The sequence below is a fragment of the Gopherus evgoodei genome, chromosome 16 (genome assembly GCF_007399415.2).
Source record: "Gopherus evgoodei ecotype Sinaloan lineage chromosome 16, rGopEvg1_v1.p, whole genome shotgun sequence".
Lineage (NCBI taxonomy): Eukaryota > Metazoa > Chordata > Testudines > Testudinidae > Gopherus > Gopherus evgoodei.
In genome coordinates, this window is record NC_044337.1 from 15,830,075 (window position 1) to 15,847,869 (window position 17,795).

Below are 17,795 nucleotides of genomic sequence, written 5' to 3' on the forward strand. Positions count from 1 at the left end.
GTCAGCAGCAGCACTTAGCAAGGACCTTCTGGAACTAGTTTCTAAACAGAGAGCTTTCTCCTAATCACTGCGACCCTTCACAACCAGAGCTGCTAGTGGGATTCCTGGCTTGGATATGCCATCTTCCCTGCCTCCTATTTTTACCACTTCTCTTTTCACTTGAAATGGGCTTTACTAGCAACATCATTCACCCCATCAACACTGGAGACCAAGACATGGAGGAACGAGAAAGTGGCACACATCTTCTTACCATGTATTTCTGCATGGATTTAAATTTCCAGTTGCAAATGAAAACACATTCAAAATAAGAAAGTTGAGCCCAAAAGACCAGATGTCCATTTTGTCCCAGGCCAGAGGAAAATAAGCCACTCTACTGTCTCCAAAAAAACCAGACATGTCAAATGGGTTCACTAGTAACTGGAGGTCATGGGCAACATCTCCTGTAGACACACCCAGATTGGGCCTTCCTATGCCCACCTGTGTATGGGCGTCAGAGCCTTTAGCTAGTGAAGCTTAAAGTGGCACTGAGGCAACCAGCAGCCGTGCACTACGCACAATCCCCTCCATCATAGAGGATTTTAAAATCAAGACTGGATGTTTTTCTAAATGACATGTGCTAGCAATTATTTTGGGGAAGTTCTCTGGGCTGTGTTATACAGAAGGTCAGACAAGATGATCACAATGGTTCCTTCTGGCCTTGGGATCTATTAATCTACTAAAAAAAAAAAAGATTAACCCAGAAGGAGCTATCTGTTCACATATAGTGAAGGAAACTTCAAAGAACTCCATTTAGTGAGAAATAAGCTAACCTCCTTCCTAAGCTCTCTGAATCACACTTCAGAGACTGGCTAACAGCACCTCAAAGGAGATGAGCCAATAACTCTGTTGAGATAAGACTATAAGGCAACCTCACTTACACTGGTGACTAATCCAGCCTCCAAATACAGGTGTTCACTAAGCCACGTTATCAATTTTACCTGAAATGCAAGTAAGCTGTCAAACAACAGAATATGAATAAAGTTGAGTGTAGGACCTCACTTTGGCCAACCAATAAAAGAATGAAATTGTTTTAAGTTTTATAAATAAAGTATAGATATGTAAATATCAGAAAGTATGATTTAGTTTTCCATAGGATTCCCTTCAGCTTTCTGAGTTAAATGTACAGTTAAATTTGTTAAAAGCCCTGTGTCCTTTAATACTGCAGTTATGGAAGTTTCATGATCATATAGAGAACTTCTGTACTGTCTATCTGGCTATAACAGATAAGACTGTGGATAAAGAGATAAGGGCATGATAATCCTGAACTACAAGTCTGCTAGCAGTCAAAACAATAACTCATGCTCCAACAATGCCATTATAGTGGAGAGCACATTTTATGGCGGTTAGAGGCAGACAAATAGATCTGTTGCTCAAAGCTATAAACATGCCCTGGTCCAATCAGACTGGATAACTATGAGTGCTGTCAGATCACATTGGCTCCCCTGCACGTTATTCAAAGGAAGATGCAAAGAACTAATTTTTTTACAGCAACCTGAAATTCAGCTAACATCTGCACATCCCAAACTGATGAGTTAGAAAACAACTGTCAGTGCTTCATAAAACATGAGCAAACATGATTACAACGTCATCGCCATCATCCTACTGAGGAAAAGGGTCAATTCAAGTGACTCTACAAAATCTAAACTTCTAAGGGACAACATGTGCTCAACGAGAGGAACAAACAGCAATGTACTATACATGCTATGAACATGCATCAACAAGACGATGAGCCCATTACAGACTGTTTTGGTACTGGGAGTTATGTTTACATAACTGGTTTGTGCTCAAAATCAATCTGCCTTGCGTAAGGCTGGACACCTATCAAGAGCAGAGCAAAACACTCAGCTTTAGAGATGTCAGCCCTAGAGAGACAACATATGCTGAATAAAACAGGATGCAGGAGCAGATAGAGCATGCGTGTTTGATATGGCTGGTGCTACAAAGCGGCTCCTATCTAGGACAGATGGAAGAACCACCAATGCAGTGAGCAGAGTTCAGTGGAAAGTGCAAGGCTCATGTCTGCCAAGGATGAAAGAAAGTCCAGGATTAAGGAAACCATAGTTAACCCCTTCTCTAACAGGCCCTGCCCTCACCCAGGGCAGGCCATGTCTGTCTAAGTGTTAATAATTTGAACTGGGTAGCAACAGAGCTTCAGGGCTTATGACTGTATCTATAAATTACACTGTGCTGATATACAGTGGAAACATTGCACAAAAACTGTAATACCCAAAGACCCTCAGTTAAAGAGGAACTGCAAGGTTGCGAACATTGAGTTAATCTCAGATTTCTCTGCTGAATGTTCCCTCTGCTAAAGGGGCACACAACACAAGTTTTAACTAACTTTCTAAAAATCTGATTCCCCTCAGGCTCTGAAATCTTGCTGGCAATTCTCTTAAGAAAGTGTCACTCTGGGACATCCCAGACAAGTACTACAAATCTAAAGTATAAGAGGGAATCTTACAAAGGAGGAAAAGAATTACAAACACATTAGTTAAAACGTATTTCTGTGTTGAGTGCCTGCCTACAACCAGGGTACTGGGGATTATTAGAGAAATATAGACTGAACTCCATTTTAGCTTTGCAGTTCCCTTTACCATTTGTACAGAAGCACAAGGAAAAGCATCAGTGGGACTTTGGAAACTGGGATCCCATAAGGATTTTCAGTTCCCAAATGCTAGGTTTTTTGGCAACCGTGCAGTGACATCATCACATCCATTACTCCTACTAACATAGAGCTGTAAAAGGGGTTGTGCTGCAGCTGGCATTTCAAGTACCAAGTTATGATCAAGATTGAGAAGTGACTCACTTGATTGCTGCCTCTGTGCATTCTGGACCACATCAACTGTTGATGAAGTCACTGGAAAGACTCCAACAGAATTCAAAATACTTTGGATCAGACCCTTTATCAGGCATTTATGAGCAAGATCAATGACCACATAATGCATAAAAGAAAACTAAATGAAATGAATGGTAGTTAAACCAAAAGCTGAAATATGCCTGAGAGGCTCTTGGAACAGCGAAGGTAAATCTGCTGATGAATTTCCTCTTTTCACCTCCTCCACTGTGTTTAATAAATCTAACCAACTCGAGTTGAACGATGAGGAGGTTTGTGTCACTGGCAACCGCTGCCACAATGCTGACAACTTTCAGCCTCCAGAGATTAATGTGCTTAGCCAATTTTCCCTTTCACTGCTTTATAACAAGAGACAAGCCTCTTTTGCATATGGGAATTTAGAGATCATATCGGGGAAAACAATCTCAATTGAGGCTTTAAAGTACTGCTAAGAATATTTCAGACCATTACTGTGGAAATTAAATACCTCTCATCACATGCACGGACATGGCATAGGAGTGACAACATTCTGGAGTAGCCCATAATTCCGTTGCTCTGTTATTTCCCAGTCCCTCCAAGTCTCAAATGAACGCATATCTGAATAGAGCTGTGTGCAGTTTTGCAGATGGATCATTCAAAGAAAAACGCAGTTTTGGTTGACCCAAAACTAGTCACACATTTGACACAAATACTTTCAGACATTCACAAAATGGTCAGAAGAGAAGGAGGACAGTGACATGGTGATGGCATTGACACTACTGTCACGCCTCATAAACTTTAGCTAAGTTATAAGGGCACGCACCTGAGATGTAGACCTTTGATCAAATCCCCACTTTGGGCAAACTTTTTCAAGTCATCAAAAAATTCAGATTCAGTTCAACCCAAACTGATACGTTTCCCCAATTTTTTGGAATTGTGACCAAAGCAAAAAATCAGTTATTCACCCAGCTCTAAGTCTGAGGATCCCACTAGCTCCCATATCCTTACCGCAAAACTCCAGGCAAGCATTAAAAGCTGTCCCTTTGAAACCAGTCAATGGTGCTTTAAATTTTGAAAACATTACCAACCACCACCAGGTTTTCCATACCTCTACTTTCTCCCTCCCTCGCATCCGTTAACCCAGGAGTCAGAGGCCCAAGAGTCAGTCACAGGTCTTTAGTTCATCACACAGAGGGTTAAGCAACTGGGCCAGATGCACATCAAGCTACTCCTTATCAGAACTGTAAAAAGGCTCCTGTCAGTTTTAATCATGTGTAATTACTGCTATCTCTGCACTCCGTGCTACTTCAGCAAACTGGAAATTCCAAAATGAGATGGATTTTTTTTTAAAATGGTGTAATCATAAAAGGGAATTTTGCTTGCTATAAATAACCAAACCTGAGATGAACACAGCAAATAATACAAAGGGGCAGGCTGTCCCAAGCACAATACTGAGAATGAAGAGGGAAGTAAGCACTAAAATGTAGAACTGGGATTTGATGGAGATTTTACTAATGTTACAGAAATCGCTCCAGGCAGTAGAGAAGTGTCCAATTTCTCACTTCCTGCTTCCAGATACCATGGTCAATTTGGCTCTTCTAAAATAATTCCCCACTTCCCACACAGTAAGAGATGCTTTCATGTCTCTTACACACACTTACACTGAAAGTCTGTCTTCTTTCTAGCCAAGAGTACAGATACCAGATATTTAAGGTACTGGTTTAAATTAAAACCAAGTTGGTATTTCTATGCAGTGGGTCTGCACACACAACTTTTATCTATACCTGTGTAGTGACACAGGTCTGCACAGGACGAGTCTACACACACACACACTGCACAGGACTATTTAGATCTGAACAAGGTCAAAGCCAGTGTTTCGCTGCCTCCCCTATTTGTGGGGCTGTTTGGATACTATGGGGCAAATCCTCAGGAGGTGAAAATTGCCCCAGTGCCATTGAAGTCCAGGGAGCTCTGATAATTTACACCAGCTGAGGCTCTGTCCCTACAGTTCTGCACCCAAGCTTTTCCCCTCCTATCTCACTCAGAGAGTTAAACACTCATTTTAGGTGATATTTGGTGCCTAAGTTTAAGGGGCATAACATGCAGAACAATGCTGGAAATGTGATTTCTCTGGATGATGGGAACATTTTGTTTCAAATAAATAACTTTAAAAGCCTTCAGAACTAATAGGATTATTTTTACTAACTAAAGTGCATGACATGAAAGATGGATGCTCACCAACACTTCTGGCGATGACCAAAGCCCACTAGATGCTTGGAACTCTGTGTGAAAGTAAATCGCAATAGAAACTAAACCAAGTTTGAACACAATAAAAAGATGGCAGCATGACCCAACAGATAGAGCACTGGATGGGGACTCAGAGACCTGGGTTCTATTCTTGGCTCTGCCACTGGCCTGCTAGGTGACATGGGCAAGTTACTGCCACTCTCTGTTCCTCAGTTGCCCCATCTGTAAACTGGGGATGATGATACTGATCTCTTTTGTAAAGTGCTTTGAGATCTACTGATGAGAAGTGCTAATAAGAGCTACATATTAATTAATTATTACTATATGATTTTCTAAGGAAATAAGAATGAGTTAAGTGGATCAGCTGGAATAAGAGCCTACCCCAACTGTACCTCAGTCCTTGAGCCTTTAAACAGATCTTTAGAGGCCTGATTCAGTTTGGCATAAGAGGCTTAATTCCCTCTTTCTGCACTTAAGATGTCCCTGCCTTTCAAAATACAGTTTCAACACATATGACAACCTCTTTGCTAGTGCCCGGGGGCCTTTGACAAGAGACCCTGAACATAAAGCTCCAGGGTGTTCAAACATCTAATTCAAGGGTGGTAGGACCCAGCAGAGAGGCTGTTAGAGTGACTGGGCTGCACAACATCAGCAAAGGTGGGGAAAGGCCTGGGACATGGTAAGGAGAAACATGGATGACAAAAATCTACTGGGAGGTGGGAGGCATGCTGGTAGCTTTTTCAAACAGAGATGGGAGAAGGGGTGTCCCAAGAAGGTCACACACAGGATACAGAACTTTCTACTGCCTGTGCAAACCAAACCTCCAAAACAATCGACCGTAGCCTAGCTTCAGTAACCAGCCCCCAGTGACAAGGAATTGCAGCATCATACTACTGATTCATACCTTTTCATTAATATTAAAGGTGGAGGATGGCATCCTTGATTCTCTCTGAGCATTAACGGGAAACATTTCCATTACCCTTTGTCTAGACAGAAAATATGTGAACTCCAACCTGTAAGCTGCATTCGGAATGGGGAAGGCTCACTAAAAATTTAATACAATAAAGGGACTGCCAGTAGCAACCAACATCAGCATGCATTGTTGCGCTAACCATTTGTGCTGATCCTTAAGGAATGCACCAGATAAGGCACTCTCATTTACGCTGTAGTAGATTTCTGAGATAAGAATTTATTCATCTTAAGAACAGTATTTTTATGTTTTACATGTTGTCTTTATCCTCTAAAAAAAACTTTTAGAAAAGATGAATACCTTATACTATCTATAGCATGCAGTATCTAGCATATCATACCTTGACTCCGTCCAGAACAGCTTTAATGACACCCTTCACTGTGGTCACCATCTCCTTGTCTTCTGAGTTCACCCCCTCCAGCATCACCTGATCAGACCAACGAATCAGGTTTCCCAGACTTTGGTACACCCGGCTATAGCAGGAAGAGATGGCAGAACTGGAGCGGAAAAAATGAGTTCAAGAGATAATAAAAAGAAAATATGGCACAATTATCTTAATAGAGAAATTACTGCTGATCCCACAATTTATTTTTAAACAAATATTGTGTGTTAGCAAAAGGTAAAAATTCCACTGTGCCCTATTTTAATTTTTCTTCTGTTAACTCCCTCTTCAGGAATTTGTGTTTACGTAGGACCAAGATGACACATGGATTTCATGTCTTTTCCAGTCACACTACTAGTTCTCAAGTAGCTGTTGAAACAATGGAATTAAGGTATGTTTTCACAGTTTTGAGAATAAGTTTCTCACTGTTCTTACTCCTTGGAAATGTAGAACTAAACTTGCGTTCCTTATGAAAAGTTTTCTTCCGACACTGTCTGTGCACAACAGTTTGGTTCTGAATGCTCTGAGTGAATGAATTTCAGTTTTTTTAAAGGTAGAATAGCACTAAAGCCATTTTTGTGAAGAAGAAGAAGAAGAAGAAGAAGAAGAAGAAAAACAATTATTGGGAAAAAAAGGAAGAACTAAATAAAATTGTAACAAAACTACTTATAAGGTTTTGCTCTACCAGGTCTGAAAATGTCACTAATAAACAAGGTGTGCTGACACTTTATGATGTTTCAATAAAGACCTAATAGTCATTTTTAACAAACATGTTAATCTGAAGCTTCATCACAAACAGGAAAGATGTTTTCAAGATACATCAGGACAACAGAGGGATGTGGTCCTGCAACCCTGACTCACATAAGTATTCCCAATTGCATGATTCTGCTGGTGTCTCTCCAGTGATTTAATGACTGGTGTTATTGAGAGGAGAATCAAGCCCATAAACTTCAATGAGATTCCTTGGGTAAATGAAGTTTGCAGAATCAAGCCGTAGGTGGGTAATGAACTATTCTAAAACTTCAAAGGGAGGACTGCAAAGAATGGAGAGTACATTTTTCACAACGATGGTGCTTGTCAGTATTCTGTCTCGTTTCAAGAGAAGTTAGCTAGGAAGTAAATGTTTTCTAAATAGGTCTCTCCCCTGACTCTTTCCAAAGCTTTGATTTCTTTACCATTAATCTTCAATACACTTCCTTCTAAGAAGGCAGTAATTGAAAAACCCACTTTGTACTAGATGTAATTTTTTTTTTCCTTGATGCAAATGCTTCCTTGAAAGCCAAAAAGGAATTCAACAACAATTGGGTGGCTTTCTTGCATAACAACCCATCCTCGCACATTTTTCTTGAGGGGAATTCAACATTAAAATCTCCCTTTGTGCCTTGCCACTACTTGAAAGGCGTAAGATACCTAGGTACAGCATGAAAGGGCGCTGCTTAATGAGACTGCCAAATCCTCACTAACTGCATGGGGCTAAACTCGCTAGAACATGCATACAGGATTCCTGCCCTAACACTGTCTACTGGAGGAGGTCATTACTCAGTGAAAAAGACCACCTGACTGTAGCCCATACTGATCATGGAAGCTCCCTGCTGAAAGGCTAGATTCTGACATCCAGCTGCCAGCTCTCCTCATCTAACTGCCTGGGATTGAGAGGGCAGCTCAGAGAGTATTTGTGTTCCAAGACATATACTGTATTTCAGTCTCCCCAGTAAGGTAAACTAATTCAACACATGCCCTGTGGAGACATGAATCAGAAAATGATTGACTACACAAAGATGACATTTTCTATCCTAAAGATACTCTCTGACATTTTACATGATCTCTTGACACAAGTTAAGGGACTTTTTATTTGATTAAGTGAAAGCAGGTGCTTGTCAGGAATTTAATGGCTGTGGGAAACTTGATAGCAGCTAAAGGAACACTGGGTCTCAAAAAACCTGAATAATATTCTAATTTCAACAGCTATTGCTCTCTGTAGCTCTACAAACTAAACCTAAAATGGTACTCCTTTACCTCAGCTGCCACTCTGATCTTTATCCATTTTCTCCCGACCCGTCATAATGGCCAGGTACAGTAGGAACACCTTTGTCTACAGGCTGGCTCCACTCTTACCAGCTGTCCTTTTCCTTTCACAAGGCCTTACTGTGCCTGATTTATGCAAATAAGGATAGGGTTAGCCCATATTCTTTCATACAGGAGTGATACCTCTCCTAAACTAGTGGAAGTTAATAACCAAGTGCCAAATTCAATTCTGCTCTAACTCCAATTGAGTTAATTCTTCCCCAGATGTTCCCTCACTAAATGCAGTTAAACCCTAGACTCTGAAGGCTCTCAGCAGAGTAGGTAACACCACCCCTACCGTGGCTAGCTTTAGAGTGTGGTGCTGTAAGGGATACGGTCATTTCTTCATCTCTGAAGATCACACTAGTTCTTTTTCCTGCCAGCCTCTGAGACTCATCAGTAACTGAGGCTTCACAGGTGGTAAGCAGCAACAGTTCAACTGGATAGCTTTTAAAAAATGCTCTTGAAAATAAAACCAAAAAGAGGCATTCTATTTGAAAACGTAGCTGCATTTGGAGATATTCAGTGGGAAAATATACAAGAACAGCATGAAATCTCTCAGGATTTCAGGACTCACATCTGCATTTTCCAATATATTTTTGTGCTGTTTTGTTTATACAACATTATTTAATGGTGGGTTCTGTTGCAGTTTGTTTTTTAAGCAGCTGCTCCAGAAGTCTGGAAGATTGTGTGATCTAGCAGCTATAGCTCTGGCCTGTGGCTTGAAGAGTCCACAGTTCTTATAATCCAAGCTGAGCTAGTGGCCTTGGCAACTCACTAGATTCCTTCTGGCCTCGAACTCACTGTACAACTGTGTAAGATTTAATGCGGAACTGAGTCACAGATAATCTACTACAGAGGAGTGCGCATCCTGGAACGAATCCAGATCATGTATTGTTCTGAAGTCAATGGAGCTGTATCTGCTTACACCAGGTCTGAATTTGACTCAACAAAGTCCAAATAGGCAATTTACAATACGTGTTGAAGACTTTTCTAATGCAGAAGTGGAAGAATTTCACCCATAAATACCTTGTGGATGTGCTCACTTGCAGCCAAAAGCTGTCTGCCTTCATTGCTTTTGGCTTGCTAATGACACTAGCTGCAGTGAGGGCACAGCATCTGAGGCAGAATCTCTGTGAATGTCAGCTGCCTGCTATCAAGCAATGAACTTTCTTTCACTAAAAGTCTTTGCTGTTTCGAACTATGCCCCACATCCCTGTCCTCTCTCATTTCAAACTCACTTCTAGGAATCAATCATTCCTTCTTCTCACAAACCAACTCTTTTTGCTCTCTCTTTCCTAATCTGCCATCCAACATCTGGTTTGTCTTATCTACTGTATGTTGTAGTCTCTTTGCAGCAGGGAACTTGCCTTTAGACTTATGTTTGAAAGGTGCCTTGTAAATCAGCCACTGTTTTTTCCTAATAATTAGCAACAGCAGCATTTCATGCCACTTGTGTGCCAAGATTTTTCAAAACAATACAAATTGCCAGGCATTCCCCCATCACAATTCCCCCAGAGGGAAACTCACCTTTGCTGAATCCGAGGGTCTACTTGGACCAGCGGTAAGATGGCCTCCAGCACTTTACTTGCTGAACCTGGCAGCATCTCCAGTACTTTCTTGTCAATTGCCATTTTGTCCACAATGGTTTTAAAATAGCGCAATGCACTTACAACCTCCTTTTCCTTCTCCTCAAGCCAAGTTAAATTCTAAAGGAAAAAGGTTGGGGATAGAGGGGAAGAAGAGATTACAAAATGTCTTTTTTTTTTTTTTAAATGAACGTTATTTTAATTCACCTGGTATGCACTGAACCCAACAATGCACAATGATGTAACTTCTGCATTAGAGGCACACATGGGCTTTACCTCTCCACAAACTTTTCCAAGTTTAATCCCAACTCTCCTAGGAAAATAATCAGTATCTCATTTATTCATAGCAAAGATTTTGACATTTTATTTTAATGGGCAAGTTCTGAGAAAGATTTTGCGTACAAACTGAAATTCAGCTCAGTCATTTTTAAGCAAAGCTCTCATTATTGATGAATTATCACATTGCTCTGGAGTCAGCAGAGACAAAGAGAGCCTGTGCTTTCCAGGTGAGACATGCACACGTATTAAGAGCAGATGGCAAGAATGATTCAAGGAAGGGGATGGCAACAGCTGGTTTCAGTACAGTAGGGATTTTTCCAATCTGATCACAATTCTATTTACTTGAATTAAGTAAGGGAATGGAAACACAATGTGTGCCCCATTTTTAAATCATAAAACAAAAATTATTTTCAAGTGGCCAATGGTTAGGTAACAACTCTGCTCTTCGAACCTTGCTGATCTTTCCTTTTGTGGCAGTTTAATAATAGAAAAAGATGCAATACAGTGTAAACACATTTCAGGGTAAAATTTTCAAACCTAAGTGATTTAGGAGCCTAAGCCCCATTGGAAGTCAGGGGACAGAATGATTTAGTTGCTTTTGACAATGGAACTTAGGTGCTTTTGAAAAATGTTACTTTGAGTCATTTTAGTGCAAGCGGTCATCCAACGAAAAAAGTGAGAGAATTAATTCCACAATCAGGCAAACTCCCCAAACAAATATCAAAACCAAACTCCTATATTTTCACTTCCATCACTGATGTTTACGATGATACGGGATAGCTTGGTGGTTTGAGCATTGGCCTGCTAAACCCAGGGCTGTGAGTTCAATCCCTGAGGAGGCCACTTAGGGATCTTGGGGCAAGCAGTACTTGGTCCTGCTAGTGAAGGCAGGTGGCTGGACCCGATGACCTTTCGGGATCCCTTCCAGTTTTATGAGATAGGTATATCTCCATATATTATATTATTATGTGTCCAGTCTTATCCCAAGTAATCCTACCAACTTCAATAGGGCTACTCATGTGATTAAGGGCTCCAGTATCAGACCTTCCATTCATAAATAAAAAGCCCTATTCACTCAGCAATGCTGCTGGAATGAAGGAAATCATGAAGGGGATGAACTGTCACACCAAAAATGAGAGATTTTGGCATCGGTGAATGAATTGGGCAGGAATGAAGGGATCAACTGGAAAAAGCTTTGAGAATGCCTCCAACATCCTGGCACTCAGCAATTTTGGAAAAGGAAATTCAGAGGTGGCATATGACAGTTTAATGGAGTTCTGGTAAAGGATATTTTTTAAAGTTTGCCAGAGCGTGCCTAAGGGTCTAATTAATGCTGGCAGTAAATTCCTGAGGGGGAGATCTAAATTAACTACTAAACATTGCTAGTAAAGGAGCAGAGAGCCTAACAGAGTCAGGTTTCATCCATTATCCCTTCAGCAAATTCAGCTTCAAGAATTAATGACCTATGGGCATTGTGTCCTCCCCATGTCCCTTCAGCTGTTAAACTGCAGCTTTCCTGAAAAACGGGGCCAGCAGACCAAACTACTTCGGATGAGACATTTGTAAGGAACACTGGCTACTAACATGAACTTGGTCCCTTAGCTGAATTTCAGCTGCTGTTCCAACTGACCTGACCTTACAGAAAGCAAGCTTAAATTTCCATACATGTTATAACATCATTAGGCAAGTTCTAACACAAACTTTTATTATTTAATATCACTTATATAGCAACTTTTAATCAGTTGCTCTTAAAGGGCTTTGCAAAGGAGGTCAGTACCATTATCCCCATTTTACAGACGGGGAACCTGAGGCACAGAGGTCAAATGACTTGCCCAATGTCTATCAGTAGGCCAGTGGCAAAACTGGGAATAGAACTTATGTTCCCTTAGGCCCAGTCCAGTCCTCTATCCCCCTTAGCCACTCTGCCTCCTTTTCTTCTTCTTGATCCTCTTGCACCACCAGGTGCATAGGGTGTCCACCAGTTTCCAGAGCTACCAAGCACATCCCTCCCAGTTGGCAGAGGGGGAAGTGTCCACATTTGGGCAGTGTGGAATAATGAATAAGGAACCATTGACAGAAGGTTGTGCATGGGCCTGATAACCCTATCACATAAAACAAACTTACTACAGAAACAAACACCAGGTGTCATATTGGTATGCAGCAGGCTTGAACAAGAGAGCAACTTCATGTGAAGAATACGAAGCCAAATCCATCAACATGACACTCAGAAGCCTGAACAGACCAGCACAAGCCCAAAACAAATGGTGGAAACTCTGTCTCCCCTGAGGTTAATTATAAATCTAGAGACAAGGAATAATGGTCAATGATGTGTACAGAGAGAGCTGGTGGGATGGATATTGATTAATGCTCCTAAAATGTCTAAATGCTCCAAGGCATTATGAGCTATAGCTTAGGCTCATCCACCAAATATCCCTACAGCCAAGATGGGTGAGTAGGGGTTCCCATCCTTACTGCTGCAGGGGACTTGAAATTCCACTTGTGGTGGACCTGCCCCATAAGCGAACTTATACTGGCAAGAGAGCAGATCTACAACGGCTGCAGTTACTAAAACAGCAGTTCCACTCGCTCCATTTGGGACATTAAATTGGATAGATTTACTACTCAGCCAAACCAATAAGTCCCTTCACCCCCGCACTTGACTGACACATGCGGATATATCATTGCATGATTTTGGAAAGGTTCCCTTAAATAATCATTACAAATGCATTATGTATGAGATACAGCTGACCTAGAAAGGGTTAGGCACTCAGATACTTTGGTGATGAGCGTGGCTTAAGCACCTATATAGAACTGAATAGGCTACAGTGACAGCATACATTTGACTATTAGATCTGGAATAAACCATCCTTTTAATACTTGGATAGGTTTTTGCTATATTCTTGAATTTACACTTAATCTTTTGGTACTGTTGCTTCTAGTCTAGCTAGATTATCTACTGTAAGTGTGCAGGAGATTTAGCCACAGGATTTAAAGAGACAGAGTACATGCATAGACATGAAATCTACTCAGTCAGGTCTGTCTTTTGACATCATGTATCTTAGGAAAATCTCCCATTTGTCAACTTCTCCTTATATTCCATCTAGACTCTGTAATAATGACCCGGGGCACCCTTTCCTCCCCCCACAAAGCTAATCAGTTGGCTACCATCAAACTAATCAATTAGCTGGAGACAGTCATTAAAATGGATTAGGACTGAGCCAGAGATCAACATTTCACAAGACACAAGGTTTACAGTTTAAATGCAGACCAACAATAGCCAATTTACCCAACATGAACAGCAACTCAGCTGTCTTTTCTATTGAACAATTACCTCAAGTGAGATTCACTTTCCCCATAATGCAATTCCAGCACCTAGATTTGTAACAAATATTTTTACATTTTCAGCAGATTCCTGGTCAATCATTCCCCAATATTGCTCTCTAAGCTCTTTGGGGGAAATAATGCAAAAGAAACTTGCCTTTCATTCATAGAAAATATATATATATTTTTTCTATTTTGAATATGTTTTAATCTGTTTGTGGTCAGATATCAATTAAAAGGAAAGGCTATGACATTGTTTTACATGCATGTCAGTGAATCAATCAATACAAATAAAATAGCGCAAATTCTCCCCAGAAAATAGCCCACTGGATTGCACACACAGCTCAAAAATGCTCTACATAAAAACCCTTTGAACTAGTCACTATGTGTTAACTTTCTTATAATCTCCTTGGAATAAATAATCTCTCTAAAGAGGATTCGATAATTAAAAAAAACGACTATTGCAGAATAGACCATATTCTCTCACTAGTCATATTCTGCTCTCTAGATATCAGATTTACTTTCAGTACAACTTATTCTGCTCACCAGTGTTCTCTCTCTTATCTCCCATTCCCCCTCTGTCCAGTCCACCAATGGAAAGGCTCCGTTGAGAAAAAAATTGCAGAGATTTTTGGAAAACAATTTTTATCCCCCATTTACAAAATGGTTACTGCTCTAATGGACACCTAACATAAAAAGTTATATCATAGAATTCAATGTCAGAGCTCCAATATGAGTAGGACCTGGTAGCAACACCACAGTGGGGATCCAGATGAGTCCCCATAATAAACCTCTATTTTGCCATGGATGTGTAAATGTAAATTCATTCAAAGCAGAAACTTGGCAGATGGTTGCTTTTTGAAGACAACTATTAGGACTGGTTTGGATTTTTTTGTGCTGGTGTCACAAAGATTTCTTTGGTTTCTGTACAATTTGGGATCTGCGTGAAAATTTGCACTTTCTTGGCTGCAGGGCACCACATAAGTATCAATAAATTTTCATCTTAGCAAGGCAGCTCTCAAGGATGATTGTAAACAAGCAGCCTCCATCTCTCTCTCAAGTAATAGGTTGTACTCTTTTCTCAGCAAGAGGGCTGCTACAGGCCAATTCTTTCCTTCTCTCACTCTGAGGATGAGTGAGAACCCTGAAGACCTCATAATTTCCCCTGCTTTACAACTCCTCTCCTCAACAGCGGACGTAACTCCCTTTTAAGCCAGTGACCCTCTCTCCTTAACAGTCTGGTGTGAATGCTCTAGCACAGCAGTGGGCAAACTTTTTGGCCTGAGGGGTTCCGAAACTGTATGGAGGGCTGGGTAGGGAAGGCTGTGCATCCCCAAACAGCCTGGCCCCCGCCCCCTATCTGCCCCCTCCCACTTTCTGCCCCGACTGCCCCCCTCAGAACTGCCAACCGATCCAACCTAACTGCCCACGTGGGACCCACCCCACCATACAATGCCCCCCTGTTCCCTGTCCCAACCGCCCCAACCCCTATTCACAACCCGCCCCCTGACAGGCCCACTGGGACTCCCACACGTATCCAACTGCCCCCTGCTCCCTGTCCCATGACTGCCCCCTGGGAACCCCTGCCCCAATCCAACCCCCCTGCTCCCAGCCCCCTTACCATGCTGCTCAGAGCACCAGGACTGGCAGCCGCACAGCCCGGACGAAGCCAGCTACGCTGCTGCACTGCCCGGCAGGAGCTCGCAGCCCTGTCGCCCAGAGTGCTGGCGGCACGGCGAGCTGAGGCTGTAGGGGTGGGGGCACACCAGGGGAGGGGAAGGTGGCTAGCCTCCCTGCCAGGAACTCAAGGGCCAGGCAGGACGGTCCTATGGGCTACACAGTTTGTCCACCTCTAATCTAGCACATCTTTCCAAGATGCAGACATCCTTCCTCCACTGCAAAATCCAGCCCAGAGAATGTAAACCCAAGTCTTCCACATGGCGATGAAGAGTACTAGGATACAATTACCTTGTCTCATTTTTAGACACCACTCAACCCCACTGTATAAATCCTACTGTACCTCACAAGGAATAAACCAAACAAGTTAGTAAAGGTGGTATGAGACACTGAATTGGTCTCTCAACAGCAACTGTTGGGCTTGCAAGTTACCACAAGTAATCCCAGTTGTTCTTAATAACCTGGGACTGAATTCTACACCTGAAACATGGAAATCTCAGCAACACTAGAGCTAAATTCTTCTGTCTGCTCAACCAGGTCAGAATAAGAGTGGAGGCAATACTTTGGTAGCCAACTGGCTATAGCCTCCTGAAAGAAAGGCAATCTCAGTTCTTAAAAGGCTTGAAATAGCTAGCTTAGGTTTGAGGAAGGGTGGGCTGAAAGTCAGCAGCTGTTTGAATACATATGTTTGACTCATTCTGTTGGGGTTACCAGAGATTGAGGACATCTTTGGACAGGCTTCAAGGATCTGCTTGCATTTTAATGGAACACGCCCTGAAGTCAGGCAGTGATTTGGAAGTTGTAAGTGTAACTATACGGTGTGCGTGTGTGTGGAGGGAATGTCAGGCCATAAACTGCATTCCACAACGACTCATTTCAATGCTCATGGAAGAAATATTCATCAAGATCTCAAAAGGAAAGTTATGTGTGTCTCTAGTCAATTACACTACATACAAAGGACCATCTATATGGTTATTCTGGAAAGGAACTCTGAAGAGTACCTCAGGAAACTGTAAAATTCTTTGGAGGAAAACCAGCCCCATGCACTGAGAGCAACACTGCCAGAGCAGCAGATTTCAGCATAGTACTGGGGGAGGGATAGCTCAGTGGTTTGAGCATTGGCCTGCTAAACCCAGAGTTGTGAGTTCAATCCTTGAGGAGGCCACTTAGGGATCTGGGGCAAAAATCAGTACTTGGTTCTGCTAGTGAAGGCAGGGGGCTGGATTCAATGACCTTTCAAGGTTCCTTCCAGTTCTAGGAAATAGTATAGTTACAGTAGACTATTCAACAGGCAGGGAATTGGCAAGACTGTAATCAAGACAGTACCATTCAGCAGCTTACTTTGTTCACTGGTTTCTCTGGGGTTTTCACTGTCAGGTCAGCCTGTTTTCCTTTCTTTGATGGCGTTCGCTTTATTTTTGGTGAATGAAACTTGTCCATCAACTTCATGGTGAAAGAGGAGAGATGAGAGCGCTGAGAATCTGGAAAGAAGCACAGGCAGATACATTATTAGGCTGGAGTAGATTTTTTGGAGAACAGGCAGGTTGTGCTACAAAATTATCTAGAAGAGCAGATTGTGAATACAAAACAGCACTGATAGAATTCACATCACTCTATAAATTTAACTATATTTCTAAATGTAATAACCAACACCATTCTCCCCAGATACAGCTATTCTAAAATTCAGAGAAAAAGACAATGAGGTTGCTTTTCCTGTACTACATCAGGATCAGAGTAATAATGATAGCTACTTCTTATACATCGCATTTTTACCAATAGATCTTAAAGTGCTTTACAAAGAATGGCAATATCATTACCCCAATTTTACAGATAGGGAAACTGAGGCACATGAAGTGACTTGTCCAATGTCACCCACAGGCCCGTGGAAATGCTGGGAACAGAAGCAAAGTCTCGAGTTCCAGTCCATTCGTCTATCCCCTAGGACACATGGCCTTTGAAAGGTTTTGTATGAACAGTTTGCCCAAAAACTTGGATCTTCATATCTCCAAAGGGTTTCAGTTCAAACAGTGGCCTACATGTCAGGGTGGACCATTAGAACACAAAGAGTAGATTGCCTCCAGACATGTACACCCTAAAGCAGTTTAATTAGAGGACTGAGTAAAGCAGTTTCTTCATTGGAGGACACATTTTTGATTGTGGAAATCAACTTTTTTTCAGGTTTGTGACTGTCTGAAAAATGGAAGGCTCAAAGATCTATGACGCTGTCACACGGATTTTCTGATGAGATTTTTTTAACTGTTTAGCTATGCTGCTAAATAGAAGAGAGTTTATAAGCTGCCTTCCTGGCAGTGAGCAACTTGGATTGTATTTTGGGCAAACAGCATTTTAATAGGAAAGGTACGAACTGCTCTTGTAGTGAGCCAGAAAACTCTGACAGCAAACAGTAAACTTGCC

General features: G+C 41.7%; 1 protein-coding gene across 7 annotated transcripts in view; it reads right to left on the bottom strand.

Annotated features, from left to right (window-relative positions):
- RAPGEF1 (Rap guanine nucleotide exchange factor 1) overlaps positions 1 to 17,795 on the bottom strand; it is a 133,546-nt gene that overhangs the window by 60,454 nt on the left and 55,297 nt on the right. For 6 of the 7 annotated variants that reach the window (XM_030535240.1, XM_030535239.1, XM_030535236.1 and 3 more), the window contains exons 2-4: positions 16,722 to 16,861; positions 10,045 to 10,223; positions 6,409 to 6,565 (exon numbers count right to left, since the gene is read on the bottom strand). In XM_030535240.1, coding sequence (XP_030391100.1) covers positions 6,409 to 6,565; positions 10,045 to 10,223; positions 16,722 to 16,861 — 476 coding nt within the window. Of the gene's footprint in view, positions 1 to 6,408; positions 6,566 to 10,044; positions 10,224 to 16,706; positions 16,862 to 17,795 lie in introns of those variants that run through there. The other variant, XM_030535237.1, reaches the window with a different exon arrangement.